The sequence below is a fragment of the Gorilla gorilla genome, chromosome 13 (assembly GCF_029281585.2).
Source record: "Gorilla gorilla gorilla isolate KB3781 chromosome 13, NHGRI_mGorGor1-v2.1_pri, whole genome shotgun sequence".
Taxonomy (NCBI): Eukaryota; Metazoa; Chordata; class Mammalia; order Primates; family Hominidae; genus Gorilla; species Gorilla gorilla.
Genome location: NC_073237.2, coordinates 31,952,356 through 31,967,174, shown reverse-complemented (window position 1 = coordinate 31,967,174; position 14,819 = coordinate 31,952,356). Strand labels below are relative to the sequence as shown.

General features: G+C 34.3%; 1 protein-coding gene and 1 pseudogene across 2 annotated transcripts in view; both read left to right on the top strand.

The window, feature by feature from the left end:
• LOC101152675 (putative ankyrin repeat domain-containing protein 20A2) overlaps positions 1 to 5,960 on the top strand; it is a 42,679-nt gene extending 36,719 nt beyond the window's left edge. For both annotated transcript variants that reach the window (XM_055351756.2, XM_031008309.3), the window contains exons 13-15: positions 1,932 to 2,095; positions 3,503 to 3,683; positions 4,849 to 5,960. In XM_055351756.2, the coding sequence (XP_055207731.1) occupies positions 1,932 to 2,095; positions 3,503 to 3,683; positions 4,849 to 5,823 (1,320 nt within the window). In that variant the 3' untranslated portion in view covers positions 5,824 to 5,960. The remainder of the gene's footprint in view (positions 1 to 1,931; positions 2,096 to 3,502; positions 3,684 to 4,848) is intronic.
• A 6,285-nt stretch (positions 5,961 to 12,245) lies between these two features.
• LOC101140056 (ankyrin repeat domain-containing protein 18B-like) overlaps positions 12,246 to 14,819 on the top strand; it is a 33,884-nt pseudogene continuing 31,310 nt past the window's right edge.

Sequence of the window (14,819 nt, the reverse complement as noted above, 5' to 3'; positions counted from 1 at the left end):
GGGAAGATATTCCAAGGTCACCAACATGGCACATGAATACATATGTAACAAACCTGCATGTTGTGCACATGTACCAGAACTTAAAGTATAATAATAATTTAAAAAAAGAATGAGGTAGGCATGTTACAAGTTGAGTTCCTGGCTTTGGAGAAAAGCAAGTCCAACTTCAAAAAGACAGAGGTTCACTTGCTGCTTCTTTTTCCTCTTTATCAATTATTTGATTTAGTCAAATTTTCTATTCAAGAAAATCTCATGTGTACAGTTACAGTGGTGTTATCTAAATGTGTAATTATGTGTCAAAGTAGATTAGTTCTGCTATCTAAATAATGGTTCTGGAGAATGTTCTCATAATGTTTGTTCATTAATCAACCTATGTCTCACTATCAGTCTTCCAAGTGGCGTATGAGCTTGGAAACTAATTCAGCCATATACCATGTGACCTTCTGAACCAGATCAACATGAAGAAATTGCTAAAGAAACAAGCTCTAGATTCTAGATTCTTTTTTCTGTATTCATTTAGAGATGATTTACATTTATTTAATGATAGAATGGGAATACAATGGGAGGGAAGCAATGACTGAGACAAGCCACAAAAACACGTCTAGCCTTGAGAGTTGCAACGAATATTCCCAGCCAAATGAGTCTGTTTAATGTGTTTTCATGCATGCAAGTTTATCTGCTTAGCTCAAACAGTTTGAACTTACAGTCCCATCATGGTTATTTCCAATATTTTTGAAAACAAACACATACTTACACATATTTTAAAAAATCACCACTCTGCAATATTTCCGTTGAATCAGACCTTACATTATGTTGTTTAATAAAGTATGGTAAGTTTTGGCATGTATGATTTTTATCATATAAGAAGCATAATTTCTTAGCCAAAAATTTAGCCTTTGACTCTTTAGTAGAAAGTTGAGTTCTGTACATCATGTTCTAAAGATAGACAAAAATCTAGAGATTTTCTTCTTTCAAAGTAAAAGCAGATGAGGCCTTTTTCCACCCTCTGAGGCATTAAATTGCTTTGCTTAAGTTAGACTTTTAATATATCTGACTAATTTGATAAATTTATCTGGTAATTTATGTAATTCAGCAATATGGAATTGTATCATGTTATATGGTGCCATGAAATGCTAGTGAATGCTACCTCAAGAGCTCTGGATGAAACATTTAATATGTCTTGGTTGATGTGACTCCCATTATCAGTAGATAATGGGGTTAAAGTAGGTAACTGTACCATATGTTTTCCACCTATAAACTTTGGTGGTAATTGAATGTGAAATCTGGGAAGCATCTCATTTTCCAGAATTCTGCACTAGAAACTCAGCAGTTTCACTCTGCTTCTTTTGGTGTGGCAAATGTTGGTTCCCATAATTCAAAGAGAACCTTTACTTTTTTGATATCACAGGATTCAAAAAAAAAAAGAGAGATAAAAGGCAGTGGGGAAAAGAGTAGCTCAGTACAGAAAAGGGAAAACTTCTTTACTGTTCCTGAAGGCCTACAAGGTCACATCCTCTTAATCTGGCTATTTCATGTAAAATCCAGGTAGTAAAGACAGAAAACATATGTTATGCCTGTGTCTTTTTATTTCTCTGTTTCTGCCAGCCAGATAGCATAAAAATTTATACCAGATAGCAAAGAGTGGATGGGAATAAAAGCACAAAATGGGGAAGAGCCCTTTTTGAAATTTTAGAAAATTCTTCTATTCCCTCAAACAGAAATGAGCAGATTTGACAAAAATTTCGATGATAAAATAAGAGTATCTTATAATTATAATAATTATGTATAATGATAAAATTAAAGTAAGGACAAAATACTTTTATCATTAAAGTGGTGATAGTTAACCTGAATCAAGTAAAAAAAATCAGGGAAAAAGTTCTTTTTATTGAATAAAATAATAACAATTATTATTCATCTTACTTTTATTAAAGGTCAAAGAAGGAAATAATACAAACAAAAGTGAAAAAATACAACTTCCAGAAAATATATGTGATAGTACATCTTCTGCTGCTGCTGGCAGATTAACCCAACAAAGAAAGATTGGGAAAATGTATCCTCAGCAATTTCCCAAGAAGCTGAAGGAAGAGCATGATAGGTAAGCCTATAGCAGTGTTTTTTTTTTTAATTTGGTTTTGGGTTTTTTTTTGTTTGTTTTTGTTTTTTTCAGATGGAGTTTCTCTCTTGTTGCCCAAGCTGGAGTGCAATGGTGTGATCTCAGCTCACTGCAACCTCTGCCTCCTGGGTTCAAGCGATTCTCCTGACTCAGTCTCCCTAGTAGCTGGGATTACAGGCATGTGCCACCATGCCCGGCTAATTTTTTGTATTTTTAGTAAAAATAGGATTTCACCATGTTAGCCAAGCTGGTCTCGAACTCCTGACTTCAGGTGTTCTGCCCACCTCGGCCTCCCAAAGTGCTGGGTTTACAGGAGTGAGCCACCGTGCCTGGCCGCCTATAGCAGTATTTCACAGGAGATAATTGTCATTGTGCTATAAACTAATTCAAAATTGGAGTAATGTTCCTTATGATTAACAAGTTTTATATTTTTACCAGGGGTATTTAGCCCTGCCTGGTAATCAGAAAAATGCAAATTAACATAAAATAAGATATATTTTGTAAAGTCATGCTGATATTTAAAAAGTAATTATTAGTGTTGGCAAATGTGAGGAAAGAGGCATTCTCATACACTGTTGGTATAGGAAATTAGTAAATTATTTCTGAAGGGTAACTTAGTGCTGTGTATCAAAATTTCAAATAGCCTGACATCCCTTTAACTCAACAACTCCACTTCTGGGACTAGATTTCACAGGAAAACATAACTGGTGTAAACATACACACACTTATTAAGGGCATTAATTATATATTACACATAATGAACAATAGGTTAATGAATATATAAAATATATGTAATAAGAAGGTGAATTGAAAGTATTAAGAAAGAATTATAAAAAGTGTGGGGAAACAGATGTTAGACTCTTTAGCCTAGTTTTGGATGACAGTCATCTGCAGATATAGTTTGTGTGAGAGACATCTGAAGGTGTCATCTCACTCTGTAAATCATTTGGAGAAACACCTGCAATATTTCATAAAGATGAAAATTTATTTCTAGTGAACTTATACGCTTGTCAATAAATAGTAACTTTAAAAATTTAGTTGATTGTAAATGATCTTTTCTAATTAAGGAGTAATTATGACTGTGATTTAAAAAGGTAATTTTGAACCTGTAACTTTACTGAATTATCTCCGGTATCCTTTTTTATAATATATATTAGAGTGACTAGTAACAAAAACTTTAGCAGAATATTCTTTCCTTACTACTTTTCAAGTATATGCATTCTTTTCAAGATGTTGAAGTGAGAAATTAAATATCTGAGAACTGCAAAGGAGAAATAATCCAGAACATAGAAATTTTATTAGGATAATAACATCTGCAGAGGTATATCACAGGATGAACTCTTTATTTTTTAACAAAATGAATTTTAAGATAAATGTCTTTATCTGCAGATGCACCTTAAAACAAGAAAATGAAGAAAAAACAAATGTTAATATGCTGTACAAAAAAAATAGAGAAGAATTAGAAAGGAAAGAGAAACAATATAAGAAAGAAGTTGAAGCAAAACAACTTGAACCAACTGTTCAGTCACTAGAGATGAAATCAAAGACTGCAAGAAGTACTCCAAATCAGGTAAATCAATCTTTGGTAAAAATTCTATATTTTAAACTTTATCTTATCACTGTTACTTATAATATCCACTTGATTTAATATATATTGTTTAGGTCTAAAACCAGAAATGTTATCTCATTTTTAAAAATGAATGATGACACTTACAGGTACAATTATTAATATTTATTATAAATCTTGGCATCCACATAGGATATTATTTTATTACAAAGAGCTTTTGAAAACAATAATATGCCATAATATATACTTAGTGATAACCTATTGATAAAAATTTTGTTCCAGGTAAAATTTTTCCTTGTACTTTCCCCTATTTCATATTGATTACTGCACCTAATATTATAAAGAGGAAACAAATTATTGCAATCACAAATAATCTCATGATATTCTAAGAAGAGCTCTATAAATTTTATCTTACTTACTATTGGTGTTTTGAAATAAAAGTTTTCTTTCGTATTGACGTATTTACACCACAGAAGTAACTGTGATCTGTTGGAGAACTAGAAGTAGAGTCAGAAGTCCTGGGGAAAATCCTGTGGCTTGCTTATATTTTTAACATTTCTTTTTCAAAATTGTGGTAACTAGATGAGTTCATCAATGAATGTATATAGGAGTGACTAGTATAATGTCTAGTTTATGATTTAGTGAATGTAATTCTTATAACTGACTATAAAAGTGTTAAAAGAGTCAAACTGAAATAGAATGTTATCAGTGAAACAGAACTGTAATAACTCTGGGAAATTTTATCTGTCCAAATACGTGTGAACAAAAGTTCTTACTATAGGGTGGTGTATGGGTTAGATATCAAAGTGTAAATGCAATTTTTTGATATATCTTAATTTAGTCAAATTTGTTAATGCTTTAATTTATGCTTTTGAGTTTGTTGTAATTCAGGGAAAGGCTTTTCCAATTCTGATATTCTTAAAAATTCTCTGGTGTGCGTGTGTGTGTTTACTTTTATAAATTCATTGACTCTAAATACATTTCTGAACTTTCTGGAATTTATGCTCTATAAGGTTCAAAGTTTTGCTTCAACTTTTTCTCCAGGTGGATATCCACTTATGGTAAACTTTTTAGTGTACGGATGTGCAGGTTATTCTTTAACTTCAGAGGTAATCATGATATGCTATTTTATTGAGTACTAGCTAAAACTTTCTTTTGTTTTATTTAGGATTTTCATAATCATGAAGAAATGAAAGGTCTGATGGATGAAAATTGCATTTTGAAGGCAGATATTGCTATACTCAGACAGGAAATATGTACAATGAAAAATGACAACTTGGAAAAAGAAAATAAATATCTTAAGGACATTAAAATTGTTGAAGAAACAAATGCTGCCCTTGAAAACTATATAAAACTCAATGAGGAAATGATAACAGAAACAGCATTCCAGTATCAACAAGAGCTTAATGATCTCAAGGCTGAGAATACAAGGCTCAATGCCAAACTGTTGAAGGAAAAAGAAAGCAAGAAAAGACTGGAAGCTGACATTGAATCTTATCAGTCTAGACTGGCTGCTGCTATAAGTAAACACAGTGAAAGTGTGAAAACAGAAAGAAACCTAAAACTTGCTTTAGAGAGAACACAAGATGTTTCTGTACAAGTAGAAATGAGTTCTGCTATTTCCAAAGTAAAAGATGAGAATGAGTTTCTTACTGAACAACTTTCTGAAACACAAATTAAATTCAATGCCTTAAAAGATAAGTTCCGTAAGACAAGAGATAGTCTCAGAAAAAAGTCATTGGCTTTAGAAACTGTACAAAACGACCTAAGCCAAACACAGCAGCAAATACAGGAAATGAAAGAGATGTATCAAAATGCAGAAGCTAAAGTGAATAATTCCACTGGAAAGTGGAACTGTGTAGAAGAGAGGATATGTCACCTCCAACGTGAAAATGCGTGGCTTGTACAGCAACTAGATGACCTTCATCAGAAAGAGGATCATAAAGAGATAGTAACTAATATCCAAAGAGGCTTTATTGAGAGTGGAAAGAAAGACCTTGTGCTAGAAGAGAAAAGTAAGAAGCTAATGAATGAATGTGATCATTTAAAAGAAAGTCTCTTTCAGTATGAGAGAGAGAAAGCAGAAGAAGTAGTAAGTATCAAGGAAGATAAATATTTTCAAACTTCTAGAAAGAAAATTTAAACATTTGGTTCTGGATACATGTTGAACTTAGTTGAATATAAAAATCTAGATAAAAAGTGTGTTTACCATACTGTATAATTCCATTTACATGAAGCATCCAGAAAAGATAAATGTATAGGGACAAAAAGTAGATTAATGTTTGCAAGGGGCTGGGACTGGAAGCTGGTAGTGACTGCTAATGGGCATGAGGAATCTTACAGTGATGGAAATGCTCTAAAGTGGGATTGTAGAGATGGCTGCACAACTCAGTAAATGTACTAAAAATCTTTTAACTTTAAGTTAAAACAGATACATTCTATAGTATGTAAATTATATTTCAACAAAGCTGTTTTAATAAAAAAAGGAAAAATGTGTTTACTATATCGGCTTAGAAACATGCCTCATTTCTAGGAAATAAAAGATAGAGGTGAGAGATGATTTACTTTGAGAAAAGACATTGCGTCACCTATGAAATTTTATTAGGCACAGAGTCATATTTTAAGGTAGATAGTTCTGTACTGCTGAAATAGTAATTTTAATGTCTTTATGTTGCCACATGTTAAGACCATAATGTAGTTATAAATGGAAATGTTTACACCTGAAGTATTTTCAAATTAAAATTTAATTAAGTGATTTTCTTCAACACTTAATTCTAGATTCCCCAGATGAATTGAAGTGTATTGCTGTGTCTTGTAATACCTTGCTTTAACTAGCTTTTTATGTATTTTAGTTGGATAGCTTTGTTATTATTCATATTAATTTAACAAATCTGAAAGTATGTCAAATTACGTATTTTTATGACCACGTAATGTTTTAAAGGCACCTACTTGTTATAAAATCATAATTTAGGATAAATGTGGTAAAACTTAGCAAAACTATATTTGGTTTAGTCTTCCCACTGGTATTTATAGTTTACTTTGAATATTTATATTAATAATTAGCTCATAATTTTTATTTCAAGGCTGAATGACTATCATTGGAATATAATTTTGTTCAGTACAAAGATACTTGTAGCTGTCTGTGATTTACGAGTTAGGCATTACATCTCCATTTTCAGACTGAGGGGTGGCAGGCTTCACATACAGTGGGAATGGAGTAATTACAGGAGGGAGTTGTAGGAGCTTTGAAGTCAGAGAGGGAGGTAGAGGCCTTTTTACCTAGGGCCTCAAAGGCCATTGGAATTTTACTTTTATTCTGAGATAGGAATCTGTTGGAAGGATTTTAACAGGTGATTGAATATGTTAGGAACTTTGAGGCTGAGTTGAGCTTCTGAGATGGTTGAATGTTGGAATGAATCTGGTGTGTAAGTAAGAGAATACCAATTTGGCAGGAAGAGAACATATTCTGCATCCCTCACTGAATTCAGTAATAGATAAAAATGTGTACATGTGATTGAAAGAAGGTGAATTGATATGTGTGGTGATAATTTTCAAAGTAGATATGTTAGAATTAAACATTATTAACATAATTTAATAATAAGGCAATTTATAAAATCAGTAACAAAAATATTTTATCAGGTGGTTGTGAGACAACTTCAACAAGAAGTGGCTGACAGCGTAAAAAAATTAACGACGTTAGAGTCTCCACTGGAAGGTATATCACGTTGTCACATTAATTTGGATGAGACACAGGCCTCAAAGAAGAAATTATTTCAAGTGGAAAGTCAAGTATGTATGGAATTTAACATGTCAACAGTTATTCTGTAGCTAGTTGAATTATATAACATGTTTTAGGATACTAATTTTGGCAGAAGCTTGATTTTTTATTTTCATTATAATGAATGATTTCCATTTTACTATCTTTATAATGTACTTATTTTTTTATATTGTGACTTTCATTCTACCATTTTGAAAAACCATTGCATACCTTTTCTCTTACAATATGTACCCTTCGAAAAGTTGAGAATTATACATCATTCCTCATAGAAAATGGACTTTTTTCCTGTTAAACAGTATTTTTAAGTAATTTTTGTATTGCTCTGATGAGGCAGGCCAGATTAAATCAGAGGAGAATGTTTCATGGAATGTTCCAGAAAATTGTCTTATTTCTTCACTTTTGCGAAATGGACACAGAATCTGTGTCTATTTGTTTCACAGATTCTAGCTTAACTTGTACAGAAAGGCCATTATACTATTCTTTGAAATGTGCATGTTTTAGGTTAATTTACAAACTATTTGAAAAGTTAGGCATTTTCTTTATCTATCTTTTATTTAAAATATACTGTAAAGCTGTAGAAATATTTAGATTTGATATAGCATGTATATCAAAAATTAAGAGTTGAGAAAATTATCTTGATCCTGCCTTTGGATTTTAAAAAGATTCACTGAGATGTCATTCACATATCAGACAGTTCAACCATTTAAAATGTACAACTCAGCGTCTATTAGTATGTTCACAGCATTTTCATCACCCTGAAAAGTGACCCCACATCTCCTAGGCATGACTGCAGCCTTCCTCCATGTCCCTCCACCTACCCCTGTTGTAGGCAACCACCGTCTACTTTTGTCTCCATATGTTTGCCTGTTCTGCATATTTCATATACATAGAGTTATACAATATGTAGTCCTTTGTGACTGGCTTTTTCACTTAGCATAATGTTTTCAGAATTCATGCATGTTTTAGCACACATTCGTAGTTTATTTCTTCTTATAGTTAAATGATATTCTATTCCATGGCTATACTGGTTTTCCATTCATTCATTAGTTGATGGACCTTTAGGTTAGTTTCCACTTTTTAGCTATTATGAAAAATGCTGCCGTGAACATTCACTTACAGGTTATTATGTGGACACGGGTTTTTATTTCCCTGCCATTGGACTTTATCCTCAGAGTTAATTGGGCAGATTTCAGCACTTGTCTTGCTCATGCTATCCTTTCTGCCTTCTCAGTTTCTGTTCATCTAGCCTCATTCATTCAGACCTGGCAGACAATTTTTTTGTTTTCATGAAGCTTTCTCTGACTGTTCTGTCATTGACCTTAAGTGTTAGCAATCGTTGTCTAGTCTGTGCTGAAAAACTTAGTTCTTAATTTTACATGGCTTTTTTTTTATGGAAGATAATTTTCTCTCATTATAAATTTGCTTAATGGGGGAATAATATATAATATGTATGCCACCTATCCTTGCATACATTGAAAATATTTTAGCTTAGAAGTTTGTAGCATACAATTCAATCCTTTATACCATACCATTTATTTCTTCTTTGAGACCTTGACACAGTAAGGTTATATTCTAAATATATTTTTAGCAATTAAATATCAAATCTAACCCAATTAGTCTAATACAGGAGATGCGTTCAATCACGTGTTTATGTTTTTCTCTCTATGAAAAAGAATCTAAATTGGCCTTTTTTCACTATGCAGCCATTACTGTGTTTCTGGACTGCTCCCAGTCTGTCAGCTGAACAGTTCTGGGTGCAGCTTGTCTCATGAAGGATAGCAGAGCCCCTCAATCTGAGTGCTCAGCAGAGTGCTTGTGAAGGCAGCACCACAGCAACAGTTGCTCAGAGGGAACGGATTCAGGAGCCTTGACTTAGCAATAGAGTCCAGGGTTTTCAGCTCAGTGTCTTTAGCCTGTTTCTGCTGGTCATGTCAGTTACGTACTATTCCATCCAGGAGGTGCTATTTACATTGTAGTACATACATAGTCATTGCCTAATGAGTCACACAGAGAGAAAAGTAAGTTATAAATTATGTCCCCCATTTGCTGCAACTCTCAGTGTTAAGAATGATTCAGTGCAGCTATAGGAGACTACTTCCATTGGCATGCCACCTGCGTAAAATACACAATTTTGTTAAGATATACAATAAAATTATTATGCTAATAGCAAATATTTTATGTAGCTCACTATGTTCCATGTAGTCTTCTAAGTGCTTCATGTTAGTCCCCAGTTAAACACCTGGTTTTGGAAGGCTGAGGCAGGAGGATTGCTTGAGCCCAGGAGTTTGAGACCAGCCAGAGCAATATAGTGAGACCCTGTCTCTAAAAAAAAAAAAAAAATTTTGTTAAACACTTAGCTGAGGCATGGTGGTGCATGCCTGTAGTCCCAGCTACATTGGGAGGCTGTGGTAGGAGGGTCGTTTGAGCTTGGAATATTGAGGCTGCAGTGAGCAGTGATCAAGCCACTGCACTCCAGCCTAGGTAGCAGAGGGAGACTCTGTCTCATAAATAAAACATGTTGTATAGATTCCCATAGAAGTGAGTTAGATATCAGACATAGAATTATTAGCCACTTTGATGTCTACCTTGGGAGTAAAACATATAATAAGGGGCAGCTTTAAACCATCTCAATCAATAGCCTCTAACTTCTCCAGAAGGTTCTTATTTCATGAATTTCTAAGCAAGGGACCACCTGGATTAAGACATTTGGTAGACACCATTTTGAGATGAAGAATCTTGAATGGGAAGAAGGGAGATCTCTACTTACTGAAGCTTCCCAGTGACATAGTTAAGTGTCCCCCAAAAGGAACTTTAGAACAAGACGTTCATCATGCCATATCTCTATGGAAAAGGAAATTCTTTAAAAGAAAACAAAGGCAAACAATTGATAATCTGATTCTCATGGGAAAGTTTTCATTATCAAAGAAAAAGAGGGCTGGGTTCCATGGCTCACATCTGTAATCCCAACACTTTGGGAGGCTGAGAGGGGTGGATTACCTGAGGTCAGGAGTTCAAAAACAGCCTGGCCAACATGGTGAAACCCTGTCTCTACTGAAAATACAAAAATTAGCCAGGCGGGGTGGTGTGCACCTGTAGTCCCAGCTACTTGTGAGGCAGAGGCAGGAGAATCACTTGAACCCAGGAGGTAGAAGTTGCAGTAAGCTGAGATGGCACCACTGCACTCCAGCCTGGATGACACAGTGTGACTCCATCTCAAAAAAAGAAAAAAAAGGGACAAAGTATATTGGTCCAAAAAAGAAGAAAGAATGAAAAAAAGGACAAAGTATACTGGTTAGTATCGTAACAGTGAGATAGTCCCCCTTTGAGATTAGAAAATAACAGTATACTCAAGTAACATCAATAAGAACCAACATAAAATAGACAAGATTCACTATCTACAAAAGTAATCTGCACCAAGTAGCAATGTATGAGCATGTGGTGGAGAATATTGTCTATAATATGTGTACTAGAAGGAAGAGACCTCAAGAAAAAGGTCAGAGCTGGAAATGTAGATTAGGGAATCTAGGTCAAAGTTTTGAGATTTTAGGAGTCCTGAGAGAATTTAAAAAGTGAAATAGCTGCCGGGCATGGTGGCCACACCCGTAATCCCAGCACTTTGGGAGGCCAAGGCAGGCAGATCATGAGGTCAGGAGTTCAAGACCAGTCTGACCAACATAGTGAAACCCCGTCTCTACTAAGAATACAAAAAATTAGCTGGGTGTGGTAGCACATGCCTGTAATCCTATCTACTTGGGAGGCTGAGGCAGGAGAATCGCTTGAATCCAGGAGGTGGAGGTTGCGGTGAGCCGAGATCATGCCACTGCACTCCAACCTGGGTGACAGTGGGAGACTCCATCTCAAAACAAAAAACAAAAACAAAACAAAAAACCAGAAAAGGATAGGGCTGAAGAACAGAGGTTGCTAAATTTAGAAATGAAATGGGGTCAGAGGAATAGAAAGGGATAGGGCTGAAGAACAGAGGTCGCTGCATTTAGAAAGGAGGCGGGGTCAGAGGAATGGAAAGGGATAGGGCTGAAGAACAGAGGTCACTGCATTTAGAAAGGTAGCGGGGTCAGAGGAGCAGAGGGAGCATTTGGTCACTGCTCTGCTGAGTAAAGCAGGATAAAGTCCTTCATGACCGTTGGACTTTTTTATTGGAATTATTAAAAATAAGATTTCAGTATAAAAAACACAATAATTGATGAAAAAAGATTTCTGAATGAGACCATGTGTCATAGAGTCCAATGGAAGGGGAGAAACAGGATAATAGAAAAGCCACAAAAAGTAGACAAAAGTTGTTTTTGTTTATTATAGAAAAAATAAACTTTATTTAAAGAGAAATGGTTAAGAGAAAGGGAAAAACTGAAACCTCTGGGTGAATACTTAGAATGACAGTATTTAGCTCAGCCTGAAGACAGATGAGGATGAAAAATGAAATGGGAACTAGATAAGAGTTTTCTAAAATTTGTCTTAGTAAGATATAATTTAAGAAAACTTGGAATATCTTAAACTATTAAAAACAATATTTCTAGAGCATCTTTAAAAACTAAAGTGTAAATATAACTACTCTTTTTTTTTTAACTAACCCTTAGTATTTTGTGTGTAAAAACCCTCATTTGTAACAAACATTGTTGGCAGTTTAAATTTCAGAAAAGATAATGATGAAAATTTGAATCATTTTTAGCAGTTTTAAGAAAAGTGACTATTATTGAAATCTGACCTTATTGGCATCAGGTTTATAAAATGCACTTTATACACCTGCCTAAATACATATTACTCATCCACTTATGAGAAATAATATTTTTGAGATAAAAGAGGGTCTCCAGATTTTACAAAAATAATTTTTAACACTTTTTTTCAGCCTAAAAGAGAAAATGAAGAATTAAGAAAACTTTTTGAGTTAATATCATCACTGAAGTATAATGTGAATCGAATAAGAAAGAAAAATGATGAATTAGAAGAAGAGGCAACTGGGTATGGTTTTCATATTGTAGAACATGTTAGCCATTTATTAATTGATTTAACTCTAATTTTACTTGACTAAAACCTAGATACAAATTCATTTTATGTTTGCATTTTCATAATTAAATGAATTCTATTTTAAAATGTATTTCAGAAACTCACAGCACAACTTTTTAGACATGTGTGTCATGGGGGCGGGAGTCAGCTGAGCTGCTGGGGCAAGGTGAAATTTTTTTTGAATGCCAAAATATTCTTTTTTTTTTTTTTTTTTTGAGAAAAAGTCTGGCTTTGTTTCCCAGGCTGGAGTACAATGGCGCGGTCTTGGCTCACTGCAACCTATGCCTCCAAGCAATTTTCCTGCCTCAGCCTCCTGAGTAGCTGGCATTACAGGCATGTGCCCCCACACCCGGCTAATTTTTGTATTTTTAGTAGAGACGGGGTTTTGCCAAGTTGGTCAGGCTGGTCTCGAATTCCTGACCTCGTGATCTGCCCGCCTCGGCCTCCCAAAGTGACATGAGCCACCATGCCCGGCCACTTATTCTTTAATGATTTTGAAAACAATGACCACGCCTTGGACATATAATGTCCAGTGCACTCTTCATTATGTAGTTTGAATTTTTATTTCTGAAGATATTTTTTGCTGTCTGTGGTCATTTTTTCTTCCTTTTGTAGTATCCTCTGCTGCATTCAAATTGTTTAAAGAAGACCTCTTTGTGTCATTCTTTAACATCAAATTTATCTTGATATGTAGCTTATATTTTGTTTCTGCTTCTTTTTCTTTTAGATATAAAACGTGGAAATTTACTCATTGTACATGAGTACCTCTGTTGTATACATGAAGTATACATGTTATTAAACTTGTTTTACATAAATAAATTTCATATATATAAAAATATATGTATAACTTAAAGAAAAAGTAAAATGAACATTCATGTTTTGATCACAGATTTTTTTTAAAACAATGGAATCTGTCTTTGAAGCCCTGAACACAGCTACTTTTCTATTTATTTACTGAGCACTTAATTTGGTTTTCTGATTAGAATCAACATTTTTCTGTCATTGCCTTTCTCTACATGGTTTTGTATCTCTTTCATTTTGTTGACATTATGTCAGCAAAGATGTCTAGATCTCTTCTTCAAAGTCTTTAAATCGTCACACATCTCTCTGCCCCTTTCCTTTTTTCTAAAAGTGCCTGTATCCTTTTTCTCCTCAACTCAGATATTAAAGATGTTTTCTTCTCTTTTTCTACATTGAATGATCTCCTTGATGCTTTTTGTGTGTACTTTTTGTTCTTCTGATAGACTGTGGTCAGTGGGTATCAAAATGTACTTTTGTGTCTTTTTAAACGTATGTGTTTTACTTTTTTATCTTGGTTACTCATCTCTGGGTTATGGCTTATATTTAGTAATAGGTTATTTTACTTAGCATACCAACATGGATATGAGTAGTTTATTTACAAAAAGTGTATGGTTAGGCCAGGTGTGGTGGCTCACACCTGTAATCCCAGCACTTTGGGAGGCCAATGTGGGTGGATCATTTGAGGTCAAGAGTTCAAGACCAGTCTGACCAGTGAAACCCCGTCTCTACTAAAAATACAAAATGAGCCAGGCGTGGTGGTACACACCTGTAATCCCAGCCACTTGGGAGGCTGAGACAGGTGAATCACTTGAGTCCAGGAGGCAGAGGTTGCAGTGAGCTGAGATCACACCATTGCACTTTGGCCTGGGCAACAAGAGTGAAATTCCATCTCAAAACAAAACAAAAAACAAAACAAAAACACTGTATGGCTATAATATCACTTTACCTGCCATATATGCCATAAAATTGTTCTTCATATTATTTATCTAAGATTATAATTTCATATAGAATGCTTTCAAACTATGTTCAGTTGAAACTGAAAGGAACATAGTTTATAGATTTGTTTCTTTGATATGCCATAACAGATGTTTAAACAATTATTAAATATTTACTCTTAAAAATACTTGACTTACTAATTCTGTACATTTCTTCAGATACAAGAAACTCCTGGAAATGACAATAAATATGTTAAATGTATTTGGAAATGAAGACTTTGATTGCCATGGAGACTTAAAAACAGATCAACTGAAAATGGATATTCTGATTAAGAAGCTAAAACAGAAGGTAATTTAAAAAAATTATTTTATCTTAAGGTCTAGATTACATGTGTGAGACGTGCAGGTTTGTTATATAGGTAAACGTGTGTCATGTTGGTTTGCTGCACCTATCAATCCATCACCTAGATATTAAGCCCTGCAGGCATTAGCTATTGATCTTGATGCTCTCCCTCCTGACCCTAACAGGCCCCAGTGTTTGTTGTTCCCCTCCCCGAGTCCATGTGTTCTCATCATTCAGCTCCCACTTATAAGTGAGAAGATGCA